Source organism: Anomaloglossus baeobatrachus, chromosome 4 (assembly GCF_048569485.1).
Source record: "Anomaloglossus baeobatrachus isolate aAnoBae1 chromosome 4, aAnoBae1.hap1, whole genome shotgun sequence".
NCBI lineage: Eukaryota > Metazoa > Chordata > Amphibia > Anura > Aromobatidae > Anomaloglossus > Anomaloglossus baeobatrachus.
In genome coordinates, this window is record NC_134356.1 from 127,507,148 (window position 1) to 127,519,538 (window position 12,391).

The 12,391-nt window shown below is 43.4% G+C and overlaps 1 protein-coding gene across 1 annotated transcript; it reads right to left on the reverse strand.

Annotated features, from left to right (window-relative positions):
- Positions 1 to 9,656: 9,656 nt before the first annotated feature.
- On the reverse strand, positions 9,657 to 11,492 carry LOC142302333 (general transcription factor II-I repeat domain-containing protein 2-like). The gene has a single exon (XM_075343393.1). The coding sequence runs from the start codon at positions 11,490 to 11,492 to the stop codon at positions 9,657 to 9,659; it is 1,836 nt and encodes a 611-aa protein (XP_075199508.1).
- Between the last annotated feature and the right edge of the window lie 899 nt (positions 11,493 to 12,391).

Below are 12,391 nucleotides of genomic sequence, written 5' to 3' on the forward strand. Positions count from 1 at the left end.
AGCTAACAGGCAGCCAACTGGGAAGGGAGAGACCAGACCTGGGGGAGGAGCGAGTGACCTGGGACGTGTGGGTAGTCAGTGGTAGACAGAGAGAGAGAGAAAGAGAGTTGAGAGTTGAGGAGAGGAGTGAGAAGTGAGCTGTAGTAAGAAAGAGAGAGCAAAAGGACAGGTGTCAAGACAGACAATGGAATCTTGAGACACAGTAAAAGTAGCAAGGACCCCTCCAAGACCTGAGTAGAAAGATCAGCCTCTCCCAGGAGAAAGGAGCTGGAGAGCGAGAGATCAAGCACCATGGACAGTGGAATCCTATGGAAGTAGAAATCCAGGGCTCCCAGTGCTTTGCATGGGGTGCATATCCCAGAACAGACCAGGACTTCAAGCCATCTGTTAACTCTGCCAGGCGGGTGGGTTTTCAGGAGTCATCTGCCACCACTAACGTCCAAGGCAACAGCAGCAAAGGGAGGACCAGGACATATTCCCTTAAATAGTCCAAGCTGCGGCAGGATTCAGACACCAGACGGACCTCCAGGAGCTCCACGCCGGGGAGGACCGGCAAATACACCAGAGTGCATTGGTGGGAGAGTGGCACCAGGTTGGCTGCCACAGCTATAGTGGAATTGGGCACAGCTGGGATCCAGCACGTCTCCAGGGTGCAAACCCAGCAGGAAGTAAAGATACCAAACTGCACTCCACTGTTTAGATTGATTTATTGCCCTGCGCCTCCACATTAGCCCTCACCTACCCCTGGGGAAAAGCCCTGCTCGTGGAGGGCTCCACCATCCACCATCCATCATCACCAGCGGGAGCCCGCAGCGGCGGCCCTACCATCCCTGGCCGCACACCGCGTGTGGCATAGTCGAACTATATTTTTATTTTATTTTTATTTAAAAACTGGTCGAAGGTGCCCCCGGATCCGGAACCCCTCGAGCCACGGATTTACCGGATCCGAGCAACCCGGCTGCCCCGGGGCGCGACAATAAAAAACTGTACTTAAAAAAGCTGAAAATTCAAAGAAGAATTTATCGCAATGCAGAAAAAAGCTAAACATAGCAAAAAGTAGACAAATAGGACTCAGTTGCAATAATGAATTGGCCCTAAGTGGCAATGATATATATGAAATGGTTTTACAGCATTATTTTGCCCTACAGTATCTTGAAAAAGTATTCATACCCTATGATCTTTCCCACATTTTTTTATGTTACACCAACAAACTTAAGGGTGCTTAACACACTGCAACATCGCTACCGATATATCGTCGGAGTCACGTCGTTAGTGACGCACATCCGGCGTCGGTTGCGACATCACAGCGTGTGACACCAAGGAGCAACGTTCAACAATCAAAAAATCGTTCAAAAACGTTGATCGTTGACACGTCGCTCCTTTCCTTTATATCGTTGCTGCCACAGGTACAATGTTGTTCGTCATTCCTGCGGCACCACACATCGATATGTGTGACACCGCAGGAACGACAAACATCTCCTTACCTGCATCCACCGGCAATGCGGAAGGAAGGAGGTGGGCGGGATGTTACGTCCCGCTCATCTCCGCCCCTCCGCTTCTATTGGCCGGCCACTTAGTGACGCCACAGTGACGTCGCTATGACGCTGAACGCACCTCCCCCTTGAAGGAGGGATTGTTCGGCGGTCACAGCGACGTCGCTGACAAGGTATGTCCGTGTGACGCTGCCGTAGCGATAATGTTTGCTACGGCAGCGATCACCACATATCGCACCAATGACGGGGGCGGGTGCTATCGCGCTCGACATCGCTAGCAATCGCTAGCGATGTCGCAGCGTGTAAAAGTACCCTTTAAAGTGTAACTGTCATTTTAATTTTTATTACATAAATCAATTGTACACATGAAAATAAACAACTTTGTAATATATCTTATAAGACAAATCTGCTTCTTTCTGTCAGAATTGATCAATCATTATCAAAATTTTTAATTCTGAACTAAAATCTGTATTCAGTGAAGACTTTCCCATTACTGAGATAGGAGATTGCAGATGTTACTGATGAGATTATATGATGACGGGAGGTGGGAGTAGCTTGAGGTAGAGGGAGGAGCTAGAGGTCGAGCTCCTCCCCCTTCTCCCTCCTTTACATAGAATCTTATTCATAACTAGAAATGAGCGGACCCGTGGATGTTCAGGTTCGATGGATTCAGCAAGACTTTAAAAACAAGTTTGGCACTCAAACTTGACCCCAGACACTAAACACTATATATATATATATATATATATATATATATATATATATATATAGTCAAACCTTGGATTAAGAGCAACTTGGTTTGAGAGCATTTTGCAAGACAAGCAAAGCTTTTAGGGCAAGACCGCACTTTGCGTTTTACCTGCTTTTTACCTGCTTTTTCAACTGCAGCGTTTAATGCCAAAATGGATGTGTTATGCTTTTCAAGCAAAGTCTATGGGAATTTGTTTTTCTAAACCGCACTATGCAGTTCAAACTGCAGCCTTTTTGTGGCAGAAATTTGGGCAAAAACTCTGCTTTGCAGTTCAAAACTCAAATGGCAAAAACAATTGACACTTCCAGATTTGTCCTTTCACCACACTCTGACCCACTCTGGAGGTAACTTTCTGCACATATGTACTGTATACATTATACCATTGTAAAGTACCGTACATACTTTATAGCATGTCTATCAATTTGCATTTGTGCATACAGTATTGTACTTTCTTTCTGCTAACCAGTGCAGCACATTGCTTACTGTAATGTAATTGCCTGTGCAGTATACCTACCCCACATTTTTCTTAGTTCTGCCCTTATTTTGGGAGAATAGATTTGGGATGTGTTTTTTTTGTGTATTCTGCTAGGATAAAGGTTGCCATATTTATACACCATTTTTTCCTCTGTCTATAGTGTACCTCTCGCACACCAACAATTCTATTGTAAGCTAAAGTGCAGTTTAATTTATATGTGTTTTACTGTACTGTACAGTATTTTGTATTAGTGTACTGTAATAATTTTATATGAATATAGCACATTATTTTGTATTACTGTAATAAGTTTGTATAAATGCAGTAAATATTTTTGGATTGTGGAACAAATTGTCCATGTTTCAATTATTTCCTATGGAAAAATTCGCTTTGATATAAGGGTAACTTGGTTTAAGAGCACACTCCCGGAACCAATTATGCTCGTAAGCCAAAGTTCCACTGTATATAAAAGAAAGGGTAACAATTTCTGAACTTTTTACTTTCAGGCTCCATATCTCACCATATTTAAGAAAAACGAGGATCCAGCATCATGGAGAGTAGAAAAGTAAAACTTGCATTTTAATCATTCCAATAAATGCAAGTTTTACTTTTCTACTCTCCATGATGCTGGATCCTCGTTTTTCTTAAATGTGCTTTCCGCCCGGTGTGGAGTCCAGGAGTGAAGAGGGGTGAGCTGACAACTTTTTTTTGCATATCTCACCATACACCACATCTTTGAGCATGAAACTACCTTCGTTTTATAGACAATCATCTTGGCTATCTCATACATAAATTTGATATGTAACTATTTAGTATATTATTAGTTATGCAGATTCTTGTCATGTCATGCATTGTTGCTGTGTTATAAGGTTGTTTTTCAAGTAAGAGGTCACTGGTTTGAAAAGAAGAGCAACCATGAAGATTTTCCAAAAAGAGAGAAACAGCATCATCCAGCTCATCAATCCGTCGGCCAAACAAATTGCCAAACTGCATCATGTGAGACCATGAAAGTTGGAATAATATGAAATGAAGTCCGTCCATCTATTCAAAAGCCAAGAGGTGGATGTCCAGACAAAATATCGGAGTCACAAAGTCAGCTCATCACAAGTTTCAGTTCTTGCTCGACAAACATGGCAATGGAGGTGGCTTGTAATAGTGATATCACAGACGTCCATGCACTGTGTGATGCATGTTACACAAGTCTGGAATTGTGGCCTGAAAAAAGGTGTAAAAGCCTCCTCTTCAATATCAACATAAAAAGCATTGCCTTGAGTTTGCACAGAAGTACAAGAAGTACAAAAAGTGGACAGTAGAAGATTTTAAACGGGTGATTTGGAGAGATGAGTTGAAAGTCAATAGACTAGGCTCTGATGGGTGAAAATGGGTCTAGAAGAAACAAGGGAAAATTGGTCTAATGGATCGAGAAATTGAAGCAACTGTCAAGTTTGGTGGAAGAAGCCTGATGATATGGGGTTGTAGCGCCCCACGGGACAGGTGTTGTACTCTACTCGTTGCCGGGCCAGGGGTGCAGATCCTCTGTGTCATCACAGGGTGGCCTGGCCCAGATCCGTTGCCCTGAGGCATACAGATTTGGAGGGTGGTAGGAATGCAGGATCGAGGATAGGGGTGCTAGTGACAGTTAGGAAAGTCTACTAGATGATCGTGACGCCACCTGTGGTACGCGACCAAGGATGGGGGCCGCCACTGCAGAGTCTCTCACCGGGGCAGATGTTGGGTGCAGCCATGATGGTGTCACTCCCCACTTGCGGAGCGGGATTACCCCGGAGAAGATGATACCCCGGTGATAGTAGTCCCCATTGGTGCCGCAGCACTGGGTGACGGTGCCGGTAAAGGAGAGGCAGAGGAAGGGTCTGCGGTTCCAAGTCTTTTATTCACAGGTAGTTCGGGCGCTGCCCCACAGTACCGATCCCTGCCACGATGGGCTCCAGTCGATCCCGGATAGTCAGTGGTCACCTCCGGTGCCTGTGAAAGTCTTTTAGTGAAGTGTCCCTCGGTTGCTATCCGGAACCTGGGTCAAGCCTTCTGTTCCAAGCCACGGGCCCACGAAGAGAGACAAAAACTAACTCCAGTTGTCAGTGCTAGATGTTATCCCAAGCTGTGCCCAGGAAGGTTCTGCTTTAAGTGTGATGGTTGCGCCTACTTCTACTCCATGTGGTGCCCGCACCCAGTGATTGTCCTAGTGACTGGGAAAGTCCCATGCTTCGTGATGGCTAACTCCCCTGTCTGCCCTAGTCCAACCCCCCTTTGAGTAAGCACCTTACTGTTGTATGTGTGTGTTTTGTGAAGGCACCGGCAGGTTAACCCCCTCCTGACCCAGAACAGCTATTACCCCAGAAAAGTGATGTAATACCCTGAGGTGCCTGAAGCCCAGGGGCGCCATAGGCTTGTTTCACAGCCAAAGGCATTGGATACTTGACCAGGATTGATGGTGGTCTCAATGCTGAGCTATGTGTGAGTATCCTACAAGATGAGATTATCAGTGCACTTGAGTACTATGGGTTTAAAAAGGATGATACAGTGTTCCAGCAGGTCAATGCCCCGAAGGATATGAAGTGGTGCTGGATTGGACCCCACAGTCCCCAGACCTCAACCCAATTGAAGAATTATCAGAGGAGTTCAAGAAAAAGCTGTATACATACCCAAGTGAGTCGACCAGTATGCACAAATATTGGAAATATGTAGAAGATACCTGGGATCAGATCTCAGCTGAGAAATGCTTGATTCTGACCAAGAGCATAACCAGAAGGGTTCAGGCAGTGTTGAAATCAAAGGTAGATTTACAAAATACTAACAAAATAATGAAAATTGAAAGTTAGATTTTTAGGAGCAAAACAGTAACAATGCAAGGACATGACAAGAATCTGCATAACTAATCATATGCTAAATAATTGCAAGTTGAATTTATGTATGTGACAGCCAAGATGATTGTCAATAAAATGTAGGATAGACTCATACTCAAAGCTGTAGTGGCTGGTGGGATATGTAGCCTGAAATTCAAAAGTCATTGTTACACTTTTGCTTGTCAGTGTAAGTCAATAGAGACCCGAACTTGTGTGCTTTAAAATGGTCATAATCAGGGCTCAGGGGCTTAAAAAAAAGAAGCAAATTAGGAGCAATTCTTTTTCTGAAATGCTGTGTTGCTTCTATGCTGGTCGTTGCCACTCTTGGAGTAATTTGGGTAGCTGAACACTCCTAAGAAGGTTCACCGTTGTTCTATGTTTTCGCCATTTCATTCTGGTACAATTGCCACCACACCAAAGCAATCATGAAGACCTGGGTAAAGTGCAAGAATTGGGGTATTTAATGGATGCGCCACTTCTGAGGTGGCTGCTGGCTACTATTTTTAGGCTTGGAATGGCCAAATAACCATAGCCCTTCCCATAATGATAATACCAGACCCCAGCTGTCTGCTTTGCTTTGGCTGGTCATCAAAAATTGTGGGAACCTCACTACGTTTTTTTAAATTATTTATTTAAATAATTAAAACAAAAAAATAACAGCCTAGGATCCCATCTATTTTTGATAACCAGCCAAGGCATAGTTGACTGCTGAGGGTTGTAGCCCGCAGTTGTCTGTTTTCCTGAGCTGCTTATCAATAATAGGTGGGAGCCCACATCATTTTTTTATCCTAATTGTTCACAGCAGCAGATAGGCAACTTCTGCATGCAATAAAGCGTGTTGATTGGCTGTGCTGCAGACTTTCCACAACCTTTATTTACATACAAACAATAGCCGAACTCGGACACAAACTTTGTTTTAGTTTAGTTGTTCAAGTCCGTGACTTGGATACCTGGTGCTTGATATGAACCCCAAACTTTACAGTCCTGGCTTGCTCATCCCTATCAGTAACAACTGCCATCTCTTATTTCAGTAATGGGAAAGTCCTCACTGAAGAGAGATTTTAAGGCCCCTTTACACACTGAGACTTTCTAGCGATCCCACCAGCGATCCCGACCTGGCCGGGATCGCTGGAAAGTCTCTGGTGAGCTGTCAAACAGGCAGACCTGGCCAACGATGCAGCAGCGATACGGACCTGCAGAACAACCTAGCTGGTCTTGGGGACGTGTCAAAGCAGCTATTTGAAAGGGAAGTCGCTAACAAAGTCGTTGTAACTGTGTCAAATACAACAATGCTTGCTGCGCAGCGGGAAACAAAGGACCAAAAAATGTTCCTGAGAGATTTGTAGCGAGCGGGGGCCAGGTCACTGATGCGTTTCACACACTGCAATGTCGCTGGGGAGGTCGCTATTACGTCACAAAACCGGTGACGTTACAGCGACATCGCTAGCGATGTTGCAGTGTGTAAAGGGGCCTTTACTTCAGAATGGAGAATTTTGATATTTACTGATTAATTCTGGCAGATAAAGAAGCAAATTGGTTTGATAAGATAAATTGAAAAGTTGCTTATCTTATATTCATGTAGAATATTGATTTATTAAATAAAGATTAAAACTGCAGTTACGCTTTAATTGTGTTTTATTCAGATTTTATGTGATATAGCAACACAAAAATGGCAAGTATTTCTGAAATGTAAAACAAATAATACATGGTTTTCTAAATATTTTAAAAATATAAATCTGAAAATTGGGATGTGCATTTGAATTTAATCCCCTGTAGTTTGACACCCCTAAATAGAATCTTAAGGCCCAGTCACACTAAACAACATCGCTAGCAACATCGCTAGCAACATCGCTGCTAACGAACAACTTTTGTGACGTAACAGCGATGTTGCTAGTGATGTTGCTTAGTGTGACATCCAGCAACAACCCGGCCCCTGCTGTGAGGTCGCTGGTTGTTGCTGAATGTCCTGGGCCATTTTTTAGTTGTTGCTCTCCCGCTGTGAAGCGCACATCGCTGTGTGTGACAGCGACAGAGCAACAACTAAATGTGCAGGCAGCAGGGAGCCGGCTTCTGCGGAGGCTGGTAACCACAGTAAACATCGGGTAACCAAGAAGCCCTTACCTTGGTTACCCGATATTTACCTTTGTTACCAGCCTCCGCCGCTCTCGCTGTCTGTGCCGGCTCCTGCTCTGTGCACATGTAGCTGCAGTACACATCGGGTAATTAACCCCATGTGTACTGTAGCTAGGAGAGCAGGGAGCCAGCGCTAAGCAGTGTGCGCGGCTCCCTGCTCTCTGCACATGTAGCTGCAGTACACATTGGGTAATTAACCCCATGTGTACTGTAGCTAGGAGAGCAGGGAGCCAGAACTAAGCGGTGTGCGCTGGTAACCAAGGTAAATATCGGCTTGGTTACCCAATATTTACCTTATTTACCAAGCGCTGCATCGCTTCCACGCAGCGCTGCTGGCTGGGGGCTGGTCACTGGTTGCTGGTGAGCTCACCAGCAACTCGTGTAGCCACGCTCCAGCAATCCCTGCCAGGTCAGGTTGCTGGTGGGATCGCAGTGTGACATCTCATCAGCAACCTCCTAGCAACTTACCAGCGATCCCTATCAGGTTGGATCGTTGTTGGGATTGCTGGTAAGTTGTTTAGTGTGACTGGGCCTTTAGTGATCAATTTCCTCCAGAAGTCAAATAATTAGTAAATTGAGTCCATTTGTGTGTAATTTATTCTCAATATATCTACAGCATTTCTGTGAAGACATCAGCGGTTTATTTCAGAACATTAGGGATCAAATAGAATCATGAAAAACAAGGAACACAACAAACAGGTCAGGGATGAAGTTGTATAGAAGAGTAAACCGTGGTTAGGTTATAAAAAGTAGCCCAATCTCTGAACATCTCACGGGGCACTGTTCAATCCATCATCCGGAGGGCATATGGCACAACTACAAACCTACCAAGACATGGCCATACACCTAAACTGATAACCCAAGCAAAGAGAGCACTAATTAGAGAAGCAGCCAAGATGCCCGTGGTCACTCTGGAGGAATTGCAGAGCTCTACAGCTCCGGTGGGAAAATCTGTCCACAAGATAACTATTAGCCATATACTTCACAAATCTGGCCTTTATGGAAGACTGGCAAAAAGAATGCCATTTTTGAAAGCAAGCCATAATAATATCTGATTAAAATTTTCAAAAAGCCATGTAGGAAACACATCTAGCATGTACATAGTTATATAGTTACATAGGTTGAAAAAACACCTAGGTCCATCTAGTTCAATCCTCCGCCAGCAATTATTTACACATTTTGTCATTAAGTAATTTATAACCGACAATGTTTTGTGTACTGAGGAAATCATCCAGCCCTTTTTTTAAAATCTATTATAGTATCTGCCATTACTACCTCTTGTGGTAGGGCATTCCACAGTCTAAATGCTCTAACTGTAAAGAACCCTTTCCTATTTTGCTGCCGGAATCTCTTCTCCACTCACAGGGAATGCCCCCTGGTCCTTAGTACTGTCTTTGGAAGGAATAAGTCATGTGCCAGTCCTTTATATTGACCACACATGTATTTTTGCATATAAATGAGATCTCCTCTGAGACGTCTTTTTTCTAAGCTAAACATATCTAACTTTTTCAACCTGTCATCATATGGGAGGTCTTCCATTCCTTGTAGTAGTCTAGTTGCCCGCCTTTGAACTAACTCTAACTTCTGATTGTCCTTTTTTAAAATGTGGAGCCAAAAACTGGATCCCATATTCTAGATGTGGCCTTACCAGTGATTTATAGAGGGGTAACAATACGTTGGGATCATGGGATCTAATTTCTCTTTTAATACACCCTAAAACAGGGGTCTCAAACTCGTCAGAGTAAGTGGGCCGCATCTAAAAAAAATTTAAGGCAGAGGGCCGCATTCCTTTCAAATTTAATACAATACAATATAATTGTTAATCAATTATTTCAACTATTATAACAATGCTACATTAGTATAACAACACTGCTAAGTTTGAACGTAATGGAAATTTTCAGGTGTTTTCCACCTGCTCATTTATTTTAACAATACAGTTTTCAAGTTCAAGTGTGACAAACTCCAGTCTGGCTGCTCAATTGACTGCGTTTGCCAGATACAAGCATGTCAACTTGGGGTTTGAAATCATGTGCAGTAGCCAATCGCAATGTTGCACGAAGATGCTCATCTGTAAGTCTTGACCGTAATGCTGATTTATTAAGCTTCATTGAGGAGAAAAACTGTTCGCATACATATGTACTGCCAAACATGGCCATGATCCTGGCAGCAGCTTTAACAAGTTTTGGAAACTTTTCTTGTGAAACAAACTTATAGAAATCTGGAACACCAATGTCCATATACTTCTGTTTCAGAACAGTGTCACACTGCAAGTCAACAAGCTCCATCTGCAGATCTTCTGAAACACAAGAAACATCCACTGCAAATGGTGTGGCAAAGAGTGCAAATTCAGTTTCAAGATCCTGGAAATCATGAAAACGTCGATTGAACTCTTGTAGTAGTTGTAAAATTATATCGGAGTACATTTTCAAACGATCCGGTGTAGTTTGTACCAGTGACTGCATAGCTGAGAAATGAGCCAAATTGCCAGACTGCAACTGTTTGGCCCACAAAGACAACTTACATTTGAATGCTTTGACACTGTCAAACATTATTGTAATTATGTGCTTTTGGCCTTGGAGCTTCAAGTTGAGTTCATTGAGATGTTCTGTGACATCAGTTAGAAACGCTAAATCAGATAGAAAAGCTGGGTCAGAAAGTTGGAAGACATCATTATCTTTCAGTGCCATAAAAAGCGCTATCTCCTCTCTTAAGGAAAAAAATCTTTTCAACACTCTTCCGCGGCTCAGCCATCTGACTTCAGTATGATACAGCAAGTCTCCATATTCGGTGTCCATATCAGACAAGAATGAAGTAAACTGCCTATGATTAAGACCTCTTGCCTGTATAAAATTCACTGTCTTAACCACAAAGTCCATCACTTCTTTCAGTTGTACACTTTTTCCACACAGCGCTTCTTGATGCAGAATGCAGTGTATTGCGCTGAAAGGACCCGACAAAGAAAGCTGGTTTCGTTTTGCTTTCAATAATCCCACAACACCGATGTTTTCAGAACACATTGCTGGTGCACCGTCGGTTACCACAGACACAAGTTTATCCCATGGTAGTCCTGCTGTATTGATACAATCTTCAAGTTCTTTAAAAATGTCACGACCAGTTGTTGTGCCTTTCATAGGTAATAAGTCTAAAAATTCCTCGATTATGTTTAAGTTTTCATCAACCCCACGAATGAACACAGCACAGTATGCTGTATCCGTTACACCAGTACTCTCGTCAAGTGCTATGGAAAATGCTTCAAAACTTTGTGCTGCTGTAATGAGTTGCTGATGAATGTTACTAGCAGATTCAGTGATTCTACTAGCAACAGTATTCGCGGACAAGCTTATGCCTTCGAATAGTTTTGTTTTGTCTGGACACAAAATTTCACTTGCCTTTACAAAACAGTCTTTAATGAACTGACCCTCAGTAAATGGTCGTGAATATTTTGCTATCATGTTACTGAGGACAAAACTTGCTTTCACCGAAGATTCGCTTGCCTTGTTAATACTTGAGAAAAGGTTTCGCTGTTTTTTAAGTGATGCTTTCAGCTGCTGAACCTTTTCATCTCGTAGTTTGCCAGACAGTGCTTCATACTGTTCTCCGTGGTGCGTCATGTAATGTCGTCGCACATTGTAGTCCTTAAGCACTGCGATAAATTGAAAACAAATCAAACACTGGACTTTCGCTCCAACCTCTGTGACAAAATATAGCTGTTCCCACTTGTCCTGAAATATTCGTTTTTCATCAGCAATCTTGCGCTTTTTTGATGACATTGCAGATGTCATTTATGATTTGAAGGGGTTCTCTGTGAATTGAAAAATGTCTGTTAGCATCTCGGTCCTTCCCCCTTAGAAATGCATAGTCTACTGCCCATATAGAAATATTGAGACTATGTCCTTATATATAGTCTGGTGCCCCAGCTTCAGTGCTCCAGCAGCTGCCAGGACTAAGCACTGTATGGGCAGACCACAGCAGCCTAGTACATTTGTTAGTGGCTGCACATTACGGCAGCACATTCACTTCAATGGGAAAAAAACGTAGTACACGTATGTGATCACTAATACATGAGGGTGCTGTTTTGCTCATTTGTCGCTTTGTTCTGTCCACTGCCAGAGCAGTTCTCAGCTGATCTTGGCCATTAGGCTGGGGTATCCAAGCAGTTAATTAGCAGCAATATACTGCAGCATTTCTTTTAATCACCCAATGAGGGCTCGCAGGGTCCCCTAACCACGGGCTGATTGCTCAGCAGTGAACTCGATTGACTTCTGACTTTCATTGTTAGTCTGAGCCTGCTTGTCGCTCTGGACAGATGCTTGCTGAGTGTCGCAGAGCTGACATTGCTCTGCCTGTGAACTAACTCGGACTGAAGATGGAGTCATTAAATGTGTTTTTTGTTTAATTTGTAATAAAAAAAAAATCTGTTGTTTTTTTTTAATGTTTTCTAGAACGTCATGGTGGCCAGGTCTAATTTGGCTTGACGCCATGAATTTCAGGCTTAGTACCAGCTGAGAATACAAAGCTGGCATTACCCCATTTTTACCCAGTGTGCCACCCCCCCTCCCCCACCAGGGCTGCTGAAGAGCCGGGTAAAGCGCCTGGAAATGGCGCTACGATGAATGCGTTTTCAAGGGCGGCTGCAGACTGTGGTTTTCAGCGTGGGGAGCCCAGAACACTTCGGCCTTAC

Coding starts and splice junctions, on each gene's coding strand:
- LOC142302333 (XM_075343393.1), bottom strand. CDS start 11,492: ATGACATCTGCAATGTCATCAAAAAAGCGCAAGATTGCTGATGAAAAA.